Source organism: Lasioglossum baleicum, chromosome 10 (genome assembly GCF_051020765.1).
Source record: "Lasioglossum baleicum chromosome 10, iyLasBale1, whole genome shotgun sequence".
In the NCBI taxonomy this organism is placed as follows: Eukaryota; Metazoa; Arthropoda; class Insecta; order Hymenoptera; family Halictidae; genus Lasioglossum; species Lasioglossum baleicum.
In genome coordinates this window covers 5,902,414-5,922,188 of record NC_134938.1, presented here as the reverse complement: position 1 = coordinate 5,922,188, position 19,775 = coordinate 5,902,414, and the positions used below count along the sequence as shown (strand labels likewise).

General features: G+C 41.6%; 1 protein-coding gene across 2 annotated transcripts in view; it reads left to right on the top strand.

Moving 5' to 3' along the window:
* The window catches only part of Nlg3 (Neuroligin 3), a 453,040-nt gene that overhangs the window by 375,801 nt on the left and 57,464 nt on the right, over window positions 1-19,775 (top strand). For both annotated transcript variants that reach the window (XM_076432165.1, XM_076432164.1), the window contains one exon: window positions 15,175-15,333. In XM_076432165.1, coding sequence (XP_076288280.1) covers window positions 15,175-15,333 — 159 coding nt within the window. The remainder of the gene's footprint in view (window positions 1-15,174; window positions 15,334-19,775) is intronic.

Below are 19,775 nucleotides of genomic sequence, written 5' to 3'. Positions count from 1 at the left end.
ATGCAACAGGAGCCGGCACACGCAGCAGCAAAAACCATTAGCCTGAACTGAAAGGGACAGAGGAAAAAAACAACAAATGACGATATGCAACGACCGCTGCTTTTTAATATCCCGGGTCCCGCCACGAGTGTTTATGCCGCGTGTAAAAAAAATGGCCGATCCACGGAAAAAGAACATCGCGGTTTATACTTGTTACCGGACTAAGCCGCGATATCGAATTCCGTTTCCCAACGGCGAACGCGCGCGATACCGAATGGACAGTTTAATTGTATCTCTCCTTTATAGCGGTTCCTAGTTAAACTGTACTTGAAGGGGAAACGCGGCTGAGAATTATTGGTGATAATGAACTCGCTGATGGAGAAATCTTCAAAGGAGATTATTCCCATCCCACAAGATTGGTGGTAATGTACAGGGTCTATATAAATTATATCTGTAGGTACATGGTGAACCACGAATCGTAATCAGTAGAGATCACTCTGTGATTAGCAGTCCGATTGAAAATGTTTTTATCAGATATACATCAACTCTTTTATTTCATGATTTAAAAATACACCTATAATTTCTTTACGCATATCTGTTAGGGGATTTTAAGATGAATTCGAAGATCTCTTAAAGAAGTTCTCTTAAAAAATTATGATATCATAAATAATAATAATTTAATAAATACATACTTCATAAAAATAACAAGAATGTGTTTGTCCAAACTTCCAGCAATTATTTTTGATCGACGTTGAAACAAAATTGATTTAAAATTAAAGTTAGATATCTCGATAAAAATAAACGCTAAAAAGAACAAGAGCGTGTCCGCCCAAACTTTTATCAATTATTTTTGATCGACGTTGAAATAAAATTGATTTAAAGACCAGTCTTTTAAAATGACGTATAATAAACTTGAAGATTACTTACAAGGGAAATTATCCAACCGTAACACGCCGATTTTAATGAAATTGTGGTATGATATAAAACTCAAAAAGATATTTGACACGTATTTTTTTATAGCGGCCGACATTCATGTTTAGGGGGGTGAAATAGCTCTCAAAGTTGGGGTGAAAAATCGATTTTCTGGAATATCTCCAAGAAAAGATTTGTCCTTCAAAGACGCTCAAATTGGATTCTGAAATTTTTGTCTAGGCCTAATACTCTCGGAGATATTCAAGAAAATCGATTTTTCACCCTAACTTTGAGAGCTATTTTCACCCCCTTAACATGAATGTCGTCCGCCATAAAAAAAAATACTATTTCGAGTTTTATATCATACCAAAATTTCATTCAAATCGGTGTGTTACGGTTGGGTAACTTCCCTTGTTAGAAACTGAAATAGATATTTCATTATATCCAGAGCAGTGTTCAACACCCTCTAATCCGTACCCCAATTCCTAACATCACAAAAACGCTGACCTACTGACCCCGCGAGAAGAAGGGTGGGTTAAATCTCTCGTGAACCAATAAACCCGGGTCTCCCCCGGCTATTAAGAACGACAAGTCGGCTAAAAGAATCCCCGACAAGCTAGTACCGTTGCAAAAGAAAAGAAGCCCGCATCATTTTACATATCTATGAGCTAGGGTGTTCCGGAGGGGTGAGCATCCCCTAGACCCACGAGTCGACAAGAGTCGAGCAACGATCGGAGCGGAAAGAAGGTCAGAAAACTCTTGCCGTTGGAATTCCTTCGTCTTTCAACCCTCTCCCATAAGAATTCGCCGCACCCTGTCCGCACCCCTACGAATACGTTCCGATTTCTTTTCCGGTGCGCGAGGTTCGAATAGAAGCACAGGTACACGTGAACGCTGCGGGATATGGAAAGGGTTAGAGGGTAGTTGGAAACGGAATACGTACAGCAGTTTCAGATTGTTTCCGGGATAAGGGTAGCCACCCTCTCCGGCTCGGACTTACAACCGAACACGCAGTTAGCATGCTAAGCAGAATTACATCGTGTTAGTCCAGTTTATATCTCGTAATATTCCGGCAGCTACATTGTCGGGGCTGCGGCCTGTTCGCCGGGAAAGGACGTCTCGATGAAAACGCGGCTTGCGGCCTTGCATACGAAGCCCGATTGTTCGGGGGATGAAACAGTACCCTGGTTAGGATAGTTTGGCACGGCCAGTGACGAAGTGGAACGCTCCTATCCTCTGCGCAATTGCCGTTCCGTTTCGGGCTGCGATACTCCGAGGATTAACCATCACGTTGTTGTTCGAACCGAAGTTTCCCGGAGCCGACCACCCCTGATCGGCGAAATCCAAAAATTAACTGAAAAAATGACTCCGAGGCGCCAGTAAAAATTGCTGTGCCATTATTTAAAATATTGTTTACATTATTAAATATGCTGGCATCTAATCAATTACTAAACACTTCAGCATTGTACGAGGTATTATATCAATTTTTCATAAAAATCATAGAGTATGGAAATATTCTAGGTCGGTCGAAACGTCGAATTTTCCAGTTAAAATAGCTGAAAGTGCAAAGGGTCAAACAGACCCGCGCACAATGGAGTATTCGGTCCGAAAAGCTGGCTAAAATGTGATCTCAAAAAAATTTTATTTTATTTTCTGTGACAGTTGAATCTTGTTTCCACGACTTATTACTGGACTGCGGACTTTTGAAATATAAAAAATCTCAAAATGTTTTTATGCTGTTTGTAACGTGAAATGTCTGTTAAGGGGTGAAATGAATTTTTACTTGAGTACTGCTTCCCCTGCAATCGATGCAGAATATATTTATTTTGCATAAAGATTAAGGGTTGAAATTCAAATTTTCAACGAGTTCAAGCTTAATATTGTGGGAAAGTGTTTTCAAGGTTCGACACTTTTAAAAAATGCAATTTAAAAAATCTGGTCTACCAAACATGCTATACTTCCTCTACAATTCTAAGATTTACGAGATTTCATTGAACGATCATATAGATCACGAGAGACCGCGTGAATATAGGGGGCAATAATTTTTCCAGGATCTGGTTTATATATATACGGCGCGGATTCGCACCGCATTGTTTAACCAATGGGCCGTTCGAATTAATATTTATTTGTACATACACGATATATATCACCATGGTATCGCGGATAAATATTTGCGTATCATAGCCGAACGAAGGATGTTTTATTGCGGGAAGCGACAGGATGGCGGTTTTATTTGTTGAATAATTTATATCCCCGACCGAGAAATTTCTGATGGATGCACCACATATATTAAATTCTGTTTGCCGGGATAGAGCTGCGCTGAAATATGTAAGAGGCTGCCTAGTTGTTTAAGTTTTCGTTGCGCGAGGCCTTCTAGTCTATCAATTATTCCGTAGAATTTCGAATTTATCGATGAACGCGTAAACGTTCGCCTTCTGGTTCGGTAACGTTGCGAAAATTAAGCTCGCCCTCTCTAAAACCGGAAAGTTCGCTTGGGTTACAACGACATCCCTTAGATAGCCTCCGCTAGAGACGGGTCGGCCTTTTAAGGAAATCTTCTTAGGGACACGTCCCCCGTTTTATCAAGAAACACGATCCCAAAAGAAGTTCGTGAAACTTTGAAGCGAACCGGTGGGAAACGTAGCTTTTATTCCCGGAGAAATCGTCTTCCCCCGACAGCTTTTGTTTTCAGACACCTCGGATGAATACCATAAACCAGCCTCTCGCACCTAACAGCCCAGAAGAACTTTCGAAATAAAGCCGGAAGTAATCGGACCGTGAAAATTGATGGGGAATCCCGAACGAATTTTTCGGGATTTTTAACGCAGTTTAAACGAGCCAAGTAATTTACTGTGGCTTCGATAAAGTTGTGGTGCAGTTCACGGTTCAGGGGAGGCTTTAACACTGGGTTTACGCGGGGCACTAAAATTTTGCATTTCTTTATAAAAGTAACGGGAGCGTATTTATTCAGATTTTAATTTCAGAATTTTAATGTTTCCTCGAAATGCCAGAAAAATATTGTAGTTGAATTCGAAACGAGATTTTTCAGTGTCTCTGTACTCCTGACAATTTTATCACTAAATTTTATCAGACTCGTTTGTATAAAGAAAAATAAAATATAATATTTCTCGTCACTGCGCGAGTAAAGTTTTCCCTCTCTTTTTCTCATTTCCCGTTCCGTTATGCAGATTTGTCTTTTTAAGTATTAATAAGCGAAAAGAAATATGCAGATAGAAGTCCATCAGCTCAATAAATATTTTCCCTTGGCAAAGAGAAATATTTCTTCTTTATTCTACGATGAATCTTATGAAGCTTTTTCTAGAGTGCTATTTCCTACAAATTCATAAAGATCCACTCTCTGGTTGTTATAATTTAATGCAATTCAAGTTATGCTGTGGTGCAACATTATTCTTCTGGCTCAGGTTTCAAACAGACCGTGGCTGCAGCTCGCCCTTGTTTAATATTGCATCTGCACCGTATATGCAATTATAATGCTCTAGTCAGCTTCTGTACAGCGTGTGTAAAAAGTAACAGTCGTCCGTCGTGGACACTTGTAAAAGAAACTTACCGCAAAATTATTCCTGATGTCCATTCGCACACTATCGCTCAAAAGTATCCGGACATTTTCTTTTTTTCTATACAAAACGTAGCGTAGTTTCAGTTGGTAGGCAAAATATTTAGAACAATTTTGTCGCTTGTAATTATTATTATGTATATTGAGGTATCATAGCACAATAGAATTTATTTTTATGTACAAATTATATATAATGAGAATGCAATAATATCATTTCTATCCACAATATTTTTGTTTCAATATGCATTTCAATGCATAATTTAATTCAGCATGTATAATTATAATTTCATAATCAATCGGATTTTCATATGGACACATATTTGTGAAAATTGATTGAGGTACCCCATTTTATCAAAAATTGCACCTGAATATCTTTGTGTAATGGCCACTTCTGTACCTTCAGAAAGAGTGTTGTCGAAAGCAGGAAATATCATGGACAAAAAAAGAAATAGGATAAAACCAAGTATTTTGTAAATGAAATATTATTCTTAAATAGTTACGAATTTAATAAAGAAAGTGCTTAAAACCTACCACGCAGTTTCTGATTTCCAAGATTCGAGTACTGCATACTTGTGAAAGATTCGATTCCTTTCAACATCGAAGTACTTGTAAGTATCTTTCCGAAACTTGAAAGTACTCGTTCCGAGGTTCAATCTCAGTTTGTATAAAATGAATACTTGTCAAATAGAATCATTGGAACATTATTGCTTTTAAGTAGTAATCAAAACCCATGAAACGAAACTTGGTTATTGAAATTGACTCGTATTCGTGAGTACATATTGAACTTGATCCAATCCCTACATTTGAGCGATAGTGTATTTGTTGTGGGGGCTCCTTATTCCACAGATGCTAGACGATATTCACTGTAGTGACAACACTTGCAACCATGTTAAAACAAATCTGAACGCCTAATAATTCGAGCAGACCGGATACCGTCTCGCGCGAAGACACGTCGCGGAAATTAAGTGATTCGACTGTGTCGGCGACGAGCGGAGGATTACGTAGTTCTCGTTTACCATCTGCGATCAAACTGCAGAGCGCGGCTTTATGAATATGTAAAGTCCGTTAGAGGCGTTCCCCGGCACACGAAACTGTGTGCACGCCGTATCAAATATTGACAGTGCTCCGGCAAATTTATTCACCGGCTGAAATAATGTATCGTGCACGCCCGATAAAATCGAACGTCCCGCGCCTTAACGCATCCCCGTCGCGACGCGTCGCACGGCATCGCGCCCCACCGTCGACTTCGCTGAATTTATCATCCCCCGATGGTCGCGACCCTCCACACGAAAATTCTCGATCGAGCAAATTTGCACACCGATTAAATTCCTTGCACCACCGATTCGATCCGCCGCCTCCTGTCCTGTGATAACGCCTCTCTCGCGCCCGAATTTCCTCTGCCCCTCGAAAGATCTCTCTGTTGACGAACGTCACACGCTGCACTGTTGATCGAGGATCCACGATCCTCCACGCAGTGTTTCCAGGAGACCCGAAACCGAATTTCCCGAACCGAACGAAATTGACGCGCAGCGTGACGTCGCGTCGATTCGCGTGCTCAAAAAGCTCGCGGAAGTTGTTGATAAAACACTCTCTTTTATTTACACTTAACCCGTCCACTGTGGAAATTGTCAAAACGTGGGGAAAATCGAATTTCAACCGTTCAATATCAATAAAATTTATGGTACACATGCCTAAATGTTCAGGCTACATTTTGACAGAAAGATAAGATATCATAGGTTGTAATTAGATAGCGCAGTAAATTATGCAAAATAAAAATGTTTTCTACTTGCACTGGAACAAAGTGGAGTGAAATAGGAACTTATTTTTTTTTAAATATGTTTTATATGCATTTATGGCGAGAATGAGTAGGTGTAATTTAAAGCACTAGAAGCATTAGAAGAATTTAAAATTACTGTTATTTATTGTTTTCCACCAGAGTCGGGCATTAATCAATTAAGGTCTTAATCAAGATTGATTGATTGATGTGTACGATTTAAAAAGGTAATCATTGAAAAATCGACGATTGATTCAATCGATTGATGAAGATAATCGTCTCAATTGTTGATTAAAAAAAGAAATCATCGAAAAATCGGAGACTAATTTAATGAATTGTCGAAGTTAATCGCCACACGGTCTATCCATAAATTGTAATAAGCAGGGAGAGAGAGACGGAGAGCGGAGATGGAGAATTGACAGAAATATATCTTGATTCCGTATTTCATTTGGAAATTTCAGCAGTGAATCATTAATCAATTATCCGATTGACGATTACAATTAAAAAGAACGTAATCGTTAACCGCAATTAACGATATTGATTAGATTTCATTATTTTCGGAGCCTGTCGAATTTGTTTTCATGACTTTTATTCTATATTCTAAAAAAATAGAGAAGTATCTTTCTGGTAAATACGTAAATCCTATACTCAAAGCTTGATTAATGCATAAACTGAATTTTTTTGTGATTGTGACACGCGGCGTTTCTCCTTACAACCACAGATTTCACAATTGATAACAGCTTCGCGAAAATCGCTAAAATTCAGAATGAGCTTTTGTTACTTTCACGAAATTTTATGGAATGGCGACTGCCAGTGTACCGTGTACGAAGCAGATGAAGAGTATCGTTAAGAGACGAGCAAATACCAGGGAGCCGGCGCGGCGCCATTCTCCCGGGTCGCACAATGAAGACGTGGAAATAAGTGACGCACAAAAAGGCACGGCCCCTCCGATGGTACAGGGGACAAAATTGGGAAAGGGCGTATTTCCCGGAAAGCCTCGCAGTCCGTTCTGCGAGATATTTCGAAAGCGTGCACGCGGTTTACGGTCCATGTACCGGGGAACGTTGCCGAGAGAAACAGGTCGGAATAAAAGGGAAGAACGGGTGAGTGGGCAGCGGAGAACGGGGGAAGGGAGCGGGTGGGACGATTTTAAGAGGTGGGACAGAAGAAACGAGGAGAAACTAGATCAAAGGGAAGCTCGAGCAACTGGAGAAGCAATCAGAAGGAAATATACAGGAGGGAGGGGATACGAGAAGCAGTATAAAAGTGGAAGTTCTGGTCCGGGAGAGCTAACTGGGAAATAAGGATTGAGAAATGGGCAATTACAGATATGAAAGATAAGTTATCACGGGGACCGCGCTATTTCATTAGAGATTCTTATTCAGATGAGTGCAGGGTTCTGTAACGCCCCGCGAACTTATCCTCCATCTTTTTTCCTACTTTTTATTTGCTTCCCGTTCTCGAGGAAATGAACTGTTTGCGTAATTATACGCGAAACAGGCTGCCCCTCCGATTTCACCGGCGAACACTACGCATTCGTATCGCCCGTTCGTAACGTCGTCGTTCGTTAGACGATATTCCAGTCTTATTAAAAACTATACGCTTCTCGCGGGCTGGATTGATAAGTTAATAAAACGAACACGAAGCCGGAGAGCGGAGTATATTAAATATTTAATCAAGACAGCTTCTGTCTACTCGTTTCCGTCGGGAAACTTTTATTCGAGAAGTAATGACGACCTCGGCACGTACTAACTCCCCTTTACGACTGAATTTCTGTTCCTTAAACGTAAAAGCGGAGGCAGCGGGTGACAAGCGGTCCTGCCAAATGGACAGGCTCTAGACGAAAAAATGAGCACCTCCCTGATAAGGAACCCGCCCTTCGAATCGCTCTGATTATAATATTTTTCGAGCGAGTTCCACAGATTTTCTACTGCACCACGTCAAATAGAAAACGGAATTTTCAACGTCATAATCACGCGAGCAAGCAAAAAAGGTGGGAATCTTGCTGATAAGGGTCCAGCCCTCCAAATAGGTCTAATTATGAAATTTTTTTTCGAGCGGGTTCCGCAGATTTTTTACTGCACCACGTCAAATAGAAAACGGAATTTTCAACGTCATAATCACACGAGCAGGGCAAAGAAAATAAAAATCTTGCGAATAAGGGTCCCGCTCTTCGAGTCACTCAGATTATGACATTTTGTAGGCGGATTCCGTAGATTTTCTACTACACAACGTCAAATAAAAAAGGTAACTTTCAACGTCATGTGATTACACGAGCAGGGCAAAGAAAATGAGAACCCTGCTGATAAGGGTCTCGCCCTTCGAATCGCTCTGATTATAATATTTTGCTAGCGGATTTCACAGATTTTCTAATGCACCACGTCAAATAGAAAACGGAATTTTCAACGTCATAATCACGCGAGCAAGCAAAAAAGGTGGGAATCTTGCTGATAAGGGTCCAGCCCTCCAAATAGGTCTAATTATGAAATTTTTTTTCGAGCGGGTTCCACAGATTTTTTACTGCACCACGTCAAATAGAAAACGACATTTTCAACATCATAATCACACGAGCAGGGCAAAGAAAATGAGAACCCTGCTGATAAGGATCCCGCCCTTCGAATCGCTCTGATTATGACATTTTGCAGGCGGATTCCGTAGATTTTCTACTGCATCACGTCGAATATAAAAGGTAATTTTCAACGTCATAATCAACACGAGCAGGACAAAGAAAATGAGAACCCTGCTGATAAGGGTCTCGCCCTTCGAATCGCTCTGATTATAATATTTTGCCAGCGGATTCCGCAGATTTTCTACTACACAACGTCAAATAAAAGAAGTTTCACTTCAAAAAAGGTAATTTTCAACGTCATAATCACACGAGCAAAGAAAATGAGAATCTTGCTGATAAGTTCCCGCCCTTCGAATCGCTCTGATTATGATATCTTGCGAGCGGATTGCATTATTACGCAGATTTTCTACTCGATCGCTTCCGAGACCACGCGAAATAAAAAACGCGACTTCCAACCCCATAATCGCTTTATATCGATTCCTCGTAATCGTGTCACCGTCCCCACAATATCGTCGACTCTTACACTCGCCGACGGAGCAAGCTTTGCTTAAGCCCTCTCAACAACAAAAGTGAATCAAGGATGTATACATCTATCACGACGCATAGTCGTTCAAACGTGGGGAAAATCAATTTTTAGAGTGTACCGTGCGCGGAGCTTTTTTTATTGCAATTTCGTGTTAAGAGTGTTCAAGCATCACAGTACCTCAGAGAGAAAAATATTTGACACAGTTTTTGTTTATCGACCACCTCCATTTAGGGGTGGGAAGTGCATCTTCTTAAACATCTCGAGAAGAAGTCGGTGTAGAAACGAATTTTTTCTGCAAACAATTTTCGTTAAGTTATTTGTTCAACGAAAATACATATAAATATTTCTGCATTCTATGTTTTCGGAATTTTTTCTACTTCGCCATATAACATTATCATACATATTGGTTTTGGCTACATTTAGCGAAAAATATTCTGACATACATATGTATAACAATTTTTGTTACGCTGTATAAAATCTTTTTGAAAAGAACTGCTGCTTATACGAGAAATTGGTGGTTGTCCTGGAAAGATCGGAGCTTATATCGATAAGTGGCGCTATCGATTGGTGCCCGCGCGACTGGTTCCCCATCGACTCGCCATATTTCGGTCGACAATGCACGAATGAATTTAAAAAAAAAAAATACCCTCGAAGCTTCACGGTTCAGCTGGCTCTCACGCCGACTGGGTCCGACGTTAAATACTTTTCATACGATTGTAAGTCCTTGGAATACGAACTCGTTGAAAAAGAAAAAAAATAAAAAGTATATCGGGCGTATCGTTCTATGCGGAAATTTTTCGCTGAATGAGAAAGAGTGGGGTGGGGAAGTTGTATTATCGGAATCTGATAAAATTTCAATATTAAATCAATGCTGTATCGATATAGTGGGGGGGGAGAAAAAGAGAGGCAGATCCCCTTAATTAATTACTCGCACAAAAACGGTCTCTTTGCCGGGGCCGATTAATTAATTTGCGCATGGTCTGTGATTCTTTGAAACGTTCGAAACGGAGATCGGAAAGCGCGCGGAACATCGTGTCGTTTCCGCGGACTCCCTCCATCGTAGTAAAAACGGCCGCCATTAGTTCGGGTCGTTTCAATTTAACGGTCCAACCCCTGAAAACATTAAAGATCCCCCGTATACATCCCCATCGGGCTCGTGCAGCACTCGTTAGAGTGCCGCGTAAATAAATATACACTCCTCGACAAAATGGTGGCGTGGCTAACTTCTCCAGGACCACATAGAATTTGTGAAAAACAAGTATCATAATTGTTACGGCGCTGGGAGATGCAACCCTAAGTGAAGTTTGCCTCGATGAACTATAAGAACAACCTGACAACTTGACAGAATTTAATGTACATTATTGAGTAAAGAGAAATTAAATATTTTTTAGTGCGCCCCATCTTCAGCAGGGGGTAAATATTTACAGTTAATTTTTAGTCATGAATTTTGTCGAGATGAATTTTGAATTTAGTGGATTTCTCATATTATATTAATGAATTTGTTAAAGTAATTTTTAAAATGTAGTTGAATGTTATTAGTAGACAGCGGATTTTATGCATTTGAAATATTAGACGAATTTAAAAATGCTGTTATGTAATGTTCAACCTCTTCAACATATTAAGAAAGGAAATAAATTTCTAAGAACATTTTCATTTTGCATAAAGGCCCACTGTCTACTGATAAGATTGATAACTTTATTCAGATGAATTTGAATAAAGTATATTTTGAACTAACGTTAATCTGCGTAGTCACTAAATTTCGTGTAACTATTATAATACAATTTTTATGTTAGCGATGCACATTATTCAACGAAGAGAAATCAAATATTTCTTGGTGTACCTTCTCGTGCGAGGAAGTAGTTGAACTGCGTGCTATCGAGCGGCGTCGCGACGCCGATTTCGTCCGCGGGACATCCTCGGAAAACGGCGGAACGATTCCGGCGATAATGGCCATTCGCCCCGGCTCCCGCCATTATAATATTCGCCGTTTAGTGGAGGGCGAATCGCATCCGAGTGCAAAATCGTGAACGAGTGCCCATTAACGGGCGCCACGGACCGTCCGCCTATTTTCGAGAGCCGCGGTATTCGATCGGCCGATCGTGTCCTTCGAACAGGACTCTGCGAGCATTATCTGGCCGACACGCGACGTATCGCGTTCAAGGTAATTAAAACGAGGGCCGGCGAACGCGAGCCGAGTATGTCAATCGGATTTAGTATGCTAATACGGAGCCGGAACACGCGGGAGCATGATCGCTACGACCGCCACCGGGCTCGGTCATAATTCAACAAATCACGCGTTACCGCCGCGCCGCGCCGCTTCGGCCGACAACGCTGCTGTTCATACGATGCCGTCCTGTTTACTTTCGCCGCGCTTAACAGCCGGCGAAATGCCGTGCCGAAAAATTTTAGCATCCTGACGAGGTGGTGGGAAATTATATGTTGTGGCCAGAGTTGGGCATTAATCGATTGAAATTTTAATCATGATTGATTGATTAATGTGTACGATTAAAAGAAGAAATCATCGAAAAATCGACGATTGATTCAATCGATTGATGAAGTTAATCGCCAATCGCTGATTAAAAGAAGAAATCGTCGAAAAATCGACGATTAATTCAATCGATTGATGAAGTTAATCGTCAATCGTTGATTAAGAAAATAAATCATCATAAAGAAAACTTAAAAGCGCGTAGTTTGTATTATATATAGACCATATGACAATACACTTAAATTCAGTTTCATTTTTTTCAGTATTCATACAGTTTTGATTCCGTATTTCATGTCGAGATTTCAGCAGTTAATCATTAATCAATTATCCGATTGACGATTAATAATCGTTAATCGCAGTTAACGACTAAAGGAGAAATTTAATCCTTAACCGCAATTAACAACTAAACTAGGAGATTAATTGTTAATTGCGATTAACGATTGAAGTAGAAATTTAGTCGTCAATCATTGATTCAATTTTTGCCCAACTCTGGTTGTAGCTAATGTTCGCCTTTGGAGCGAGAGATGCAGATTTTTAAAAAATAGAATTCACCTCGGCGTTAAAGTTGACGGTCAAATTTTTGTATAGTACAAACAAACAATATAAAACAAAAGCATCAAAGCAGCCATGTGTGAACCGTTTTTGTAGAAAACGACTTCAAAGGTCCGTGAATTGTTTTATTCAATATGTCTGCAGGTAACACGCCGATTTTAATGAAATTTTGGTATGACATAGAACTCACAAAAATATTTGACACGTAATTTTATATCGCTGCTGACATTCATGTTGAGGGGTCAAATCCTTGCGAAGTGTTTGCGATGGAAAGAAAAGTTCAAAGATTCGTCATTGAAAATTGAAAGTTTTGAAAATTATATGCCGTGACTATTGTTCGCCTTTGTAGCCGTGAACATTCAAAAAAATATAATTGACCTTAGTCTTAAAGTTGAAGGTGAAATTTTTGAATAGCACTTTAGAGGAACAAAAATCTCAATGACAACGACTTCGTATTTCCGTAAATCATTTGATTCCACCACAAGTTTGCAGGGTTTGTACCAAGACGGTATAAACGTGCAACATGGAAAATGTGTGGGAAATATAGAATAATTTGTATTGATTTGACGCGAGCAAAAGGGGCGCTATTAGCGTCAAAGGAATAAATTCTCGTGGGGAAAGAAAGCAGCGATATTCATCCATTTGATTCGAGGAAGCCCTCATTAGAAGCGCTGGTCACGCTGCAAAGCCGTCTCTCGATCCGGAAGACCCGCCCGTAAACACCCTTAATGACCAATCATGGAAATTGCGCATAAAGAGACACTCCGGCGCCAGAGGAAAAATAGTCAAGAAGGCTTATAACCAATGTCACAATGCCGGCTCTCCGCTTTTCAGCAGTCGACAGAACCGTGAAAAATAAATCTACGTTCAAGGGTCGATAAATCGACACTCGCCGGATCAAAGGGTTGAATAGGCTCGCCGGCAAGAAAAGCCTGACCAACGGTGAAATAATTCTCTTCGGACTGTACGCCGAGACGGGATTCATTGATCCATGTTCAAAATCCGGCGCTTACCTGAAGTCTACGCCTATACGACAATAAATAACGAACAATTTTAGACACATAGATGATATTGGTACCAGCAAAAACATGTCGTTGTTGAAAACATCCGCCCTTGATGTGAACATATCATACATTCCAAATCGATCTGTCAAATAGCTTGCTTCAGGCAGCTGATTAAAGTAGACGCGTTTGTTCTGGTTAGAAGAATAGAAAACTTAAAAAATTGTGCAGTCATTGAACATTTGTATAAAAAGGGATTAAGCGGAAATGAAATTTTCGATGATATGGTGAGTGTGTTAAGGGACAGTGCTCCTCCATATGCAATGGTAAAAAAATGGGTTGCTCTATTTAAACATGGTCGTACAGACATTAATGATGATCCGCGTTCAGGAGGTCCAAGAACTGCAACCACTTCAGAAATGATTCATCATATCCATGATTTGGGATTGGAAGATCGTCGATTAACTGTGGTTGATTTAGCTGAGGCCACAGGCATCCCAACTGGATCAATTCATGAGATCTTAACTAATGAATTGGGTATGAGAAAGCTATTGACAAGATGGTTGCCGCATTTGTTAAATTCGGATCAAAAACGCATTCGCGTGAAACGTTCTCCACAACATTTGGATCGTTTGCAAAAAAAGAAAACTGACTTTGTGCGTCGATTTCTAACCATGGATGAGACTTGGGTTAACCACTATGATCCTGCATCGCGACAACAAACCGCAGAGTTGACTGAGCCCGGTTGTCCAGCTCCAAAGCAGCCAAAGTGGTCAAAATCGACAATGGATATCATGGCATCCGTTCTTTGGGATGCAAAAGGAATTTTGTTAATTGATTACCTTCAAATCAGGAAAACGATAACAGGAGAGTATTACTCAAGCCTTTTGGATCAACTGGGTGCACAAATTCGAGGGAAAAGACCTGGCTTAGCGAAGAAAAAGTCATTTTTTACCAGGACAATGCACCGGCTCACAAAGGTGTTCTTGCAATGGCCAAAGTAAAGGAGTTACGCAATGAATTGTAGCAGCATCCAGCATATTCACCAGACCTGGCCCCCTCTGACTTCCATTTGTTCCCAAACCTCAAAAAAATCCTACGTGACAAGCGGTTTTCATCAAATGAAGAAGTTATAGCAGCCGTAGACGAGTATTTTAGAAGTCTCGAGGAAAATCATTTCAGAGATGGAGTAAATGAATTAGGAAATCGCTGGAAAAAATGTATTGAGCTTAAGGGAGAATGTACTGAAGAATAAATGTATTTTGACTCATTATTTCATGTCATTTCATTCTTAGGCTACGAACTTTCTGAATGACCTAGTAAGTCCAAAGATCATTTTCTCGTAATCGGAGGCTCGCGTGAAAAAATGTTATCCTCCATTTTCGGCTTGTTTTTCATAATTATATGAACAATGGCCCGATGAAGGGAGAAATCAGTCTAGGGAAAGTTCGAAGCGAAAATGCCATTATTACTTAGGCCGCGCGAAACTATGTTTCTCATTACCCGTCGCGGCGAAACTGTTGAGAAACACTGTACACCACAAAGGCGTCGCGAACGGAGGGCGCGGTTTAGAGCAGGACTTCCGATAATTTGTTAGCCACACAGAGCAACTATTTCGTTCGCGCCGGTAAGGCATCCCCGCGAGGTTTCCTCCGAGAAGCCCCCGCTTGATAATCCTTTACGGCGCTGTCAGAAACTTTATAGAGCGACGCTTTTGAAAAATGGCTCTTTAAGGATGCGCGACGGGAACTATCAAGTGTCAGCAGTACCGATCAATCACCAGATAATTTTATTGATTACAGCCGGAGCGAGGGACGGCGGCGGAAGGAGATACCCGGTGATCGTGTTCGTGCATGGGGAGAGCTACGAATGGAGCAGCGGCAACCCGCACGATGGCAGCGTGTTGGCCAGCTACGGGGGTGTCGTCGTCGTCACCATCAATTACAGACTCGGCATTTTGGGTGAGTAATCCCGCATTTCGTACGGTCAAGTGTTTACGCTCTGGAATCTCGCTCGTCATTTTACCCACCTCTAATCCCGTTCCAACCCAGATATTCTGAGTTTCAAGGACGATTCTCCACCAACGTTTAGAAATTGTTTTACGGAGGAACTGGTCTACTAGCTTCTCCATCTATCTCGCTGAGATAAATTATAAAGGACACTGAATAAGCTTGCATGAGCTTGGAAGACGAAAATATTATGGGTCAGCGATAGGCTACACGTTTGCCTATAAGTAAACAGATACAGTATAAAAGAGAAAGGTCACCTTGAACCTTGATTTGTGGAACTAATAAATATCTCTCACAACGAGCTAGGGTAAAGGTACCAGTTACCGGATATTTAGTGACGACTTGGAAGTTTTATATTAATTTGAAGGCATTCTATAATTTATTTTGCATTATTTTTCATGAACGATTGATATCAACCTTTTCTCTGTATCGTCAAATTTTTCTGCACGATCTTTTTAAAAAGCACAAGAAATATTAACGAAGTTTTAATCTGAAGTTTATATAATTGCCATCGCTTTATTCTGGCACCCAATGTTGTTGATCTATAAATAACGTGAGAAAGTAATGTGAAAAACGACTAACAGCAGGGCTACACGAGACGCATATCAAACCCACAACCCGGAAGCACGTTTCCAGCTTGCTCGTTAAGGAAATTGTTATTGCGCGGCGACTAATTTGGTTAAACGAGATCGTGGAAAGAGATTCGAGCGGGCAAGCAAGGAGATAACCAATGGGTTCCCGGGTTCACATATCACGGAGTTACCATCAGAGCTCAATCAAGAGATTCCTCCGGCAATTATGTCGAAGAAGGGTGGAAAACCGTCTGATTACGCGGGCCGACGAAGAAAATCCGGTTTCCATCCCCGCCGATCTCGAGCAACAGACAATATCCTGGGAAAAGGGGATCTTAATTTCGATCCCTTGATGAACGGTCTCGCGAGTTAAACTTTGTCGCCCAGTTTCTGGAAATTCAGCTCACCCGGCCGGGAAACGAGACACAGAAGCTGATCGTTAGCGCTTCGAACGGTGCCTTAATTACGTGCGTAGAGAACTTGATGTCGGTAGGGTGCGAACGCAGCTACTACACCCCGTGGTGTTCAGACGACGAGTATATAGTCATTAGCATGGCGACTGCGTATCCCTTCTGAGCCAGGTGAAACCAGTTACTCGTTTCGCAGCTAGCTCGCTTCTATCACGACCCTGGGAAAAACATCGGGGAACCGGTTGGACCGGTGCCAACGGAATTATTCGTTTAACCAAGTGTTTTCCACCAGCCGTTCCCCGAGATCCGACCGCTCCAGGCGTTCAACTTTAACATGATTTCTATGAATCGACTCGGGGATGAAAGTGGTGTTTCAGACCAGACCCGCGAAAGAAAATACTGGATCCTCTCTCTCTCTCTCTTTCTCTGTACACTTGCCACGGAGTTCAGCAATCCTGAATCACGATCGCGGGGAACAACGGATGCAATTACGACGGTAGAAAATCCGTAACTCCCTCGCGGTGAAAGAGAATAACTTTCTCGGGAAAGAATGGCTCGATCCACGAGCAAAAGAATAACTTTGTTAGCTGTATAATAATGTACGGGGTGAGCAAGTTAATCGTGCCACTTATATTATTTCCTGGACTGCAGTTTATTTCTTAAAAAAAAAGACACCTGAAATAGATTCACTGTGATAATAGCTGTCCACTACACTGATGTTCCTTCGGCAGCATTGTAGTGGCGGTGACAGGTGCTATAAGTGCATTTCGAATGTCTTCGCTTGAGAAATAGAGCACAATAGCTCTCTTGCGGAGAATAGCCTTCTTGCGGAGGACAGCGATAGCTCCCGCGTGAAGAGAATTAAGAGATGTCTCGCGGAAGAGAAAGATCCTGGTAAAGGGGAGAATCGTTTTCTCGGGAAGCGAATTTGTAGCTCTCTCGCGGAAGGAGTCACATAACGAAAAAGAAAAGAAAGATAGCTAAGAGAAAAGGATAATTTCTAGGAGTTTGCGAGTACCCGAAACTCGGGTTCGGGTCGGGATCCCGAAATTTCGGGTACCCGCACACCCCTAATAATTTCACATGAATAGCTCCCTCGCGGAGGGAGTTAACAGTCACTTCATGAAAAAGAAAACTAGCTAGGAGACAAGGATAATTTCTCATAAAGCAGGGAATACCTCTCTCGCGGAGGGAAAGAGTGGCTCTCTCGCGAAGACCAAGACCAGCTCTCTCGTGGAGGGAGTTAACAGTCACATCATGAAAAAGAAAGCTAGCCAGGAGAAAAAGATAATTTCTCATGAAAGGGATAGCTTTCTCGTGAAGGTGGCACTTTCGCGGATAGAAAGAGTGACTCCTTCGCGGAGAACTGTGCTGGACCAGGTCGAAGGGATTGAAAGATCCAGCATGGTTGCCTGGCAACCGGACCAACCGATTCTAATAGGAAACTCATTATGAGCAGGACTTCCTGCTTTCATCAAACTAAATTCTCGACTCAAGCTCCGTTTCCGTGACAGCGGCTGCCACGATTCTGTCTGCGCCGGCAATATACGCGGCTGGCCCGCCAGCAGCTTCTTCGGGCTATGATATATTCGAGTGACGTCAGCGCGATTCTTCGACGTCTAAGGAAGAGAGAGGGGGATTCAGTGTGTATGTGTGAGAGAGTTAGAGGGCTGAGAGGGCTGCGCTGTCGCCGACGGGACACGTATTTCTGGAAATGAAGCCGACGTTTCGTGCACCGCGCGGAGATTAATCGGGACTTTGCGCGAAGCCAATTGTCGAACGGAGGTTAACGTCTTGTAATCAAGCTGCCTCGTGTTCCGAGAGCTCCGAAGGGAACGCGAACCGTAGAACGGGGAACGGAGGGCGATGAAATTTCGAGGAAAATCGGGTGGATTAGGGAGCTAAATTCGAGACTGCCTTCTTCGATGATTGATAATCCACTGTTTTATTGTGGAATCAACACCCAGCTTTCGCGAAGCATTAGCAGTCTTGCTAATGCATCCCATCACGGGAATAAACCATTTAGTCAAGGACGTCTAATTTCTCCAAAGAGTACTAGCAAATGTTAGTGTCATGAAACAACTATGATTCTTATTGATAGACTGCGAAGAATGTGTTAGGTTGTTTTCAATGTATCAAAATTATTAAGGGATGGAATCAATTTTTACTGAACCCCTATTTTCACAATCAATGTATCATTGATGTAAAAGAATCAAAATTCTCCAAAGAGTCTTACCAAATGTTAGTATCATGAAACAACTATAATTCTTATTGATAGACTGCGAAGAATGTTGTTAGATTGTTTTCAATATATCAAAATTATTAAGGGGTGAAATCAATTTTTATTGAACCCCTTTTTGTCATAATCGATGTAGAATATTTTTATTTTGCTGAAAGATCCGCAGTGTAGATCAGTCTAAGATCACAGAGCTCAAGTTTATATTTTATTCTCTAACTGATGTCGTACAAACTTCGGGTACATTAGCTCATTTTAGACGACGTAATCATGCGAAATTAATTACGATTTTGTCCAGCACTGTAATTAATTTCGGTCTACTTCCGACTCAAGTCGTTGCTGGTGAGCTAAATACAGAAGCAGACAGTTGATTTTCTTTTTGGTGAAACGGGATTAGCGTACACAGGCCGGTTTCGAATCAAGGAAAAACCGGGGAGAATGGTCCCGAATGTTATTCCAGGCTCCCCGGTGTTTGCGTAGACCCGAAAAGATGGTTTCATCGGGTACGAGGACGTGGAATTAAAGCGTATTCGGCCCTTGAAGGGACTAGATTCACGTACCCGAAACGTAATTCCAGAGGAAACAGCGCGGGCGAATCCGAATTTTTAAGCTTGGCCGCCGTTAATTTTACATGGAAATGAAGCGGAATCCAGTTTCACGATGTCACGAATACGGATTCCTCTTTTTTTCGCTGTACCGCATTTTCGTCTGACGTCCGCGTTCGGCCTGCGAGAGCGATGCGACGCCGAGCGTCGGCCGTACGTGCGGCATCCGACCGCTGTAATAAGGTTCCGTTTCTTGAATTACATTCCTAGCATTTTGTACAACATCGAGCGAACCTCAACCCGGAATAATGCGCGGTTGAGAAATCTGGATCTGTCCGGTCGCATTTCGCTAGAAATTTCAGGCACGAGGCCACGCCGAGTCCCTTGACCCTTCATCACAGGTAAATTGAGTGGGAAGAGTGGGGGACGTTGTTGCCCGGTTGTTGCTTTTAATAATTGCAATTCTTTAAATAATTCCAACGATCTTGAACATGAGAATAAGAATAAAGGTGTATTTATTTAGCCTATGATTGGTCAGAGGCCACCTGAACAACTCGGTTGCTGTTTTTATTTGTAGATGAACGGGTAGAGGACATAAGGTCAACTCCGTTTTTTTCAATTGAGATGACAC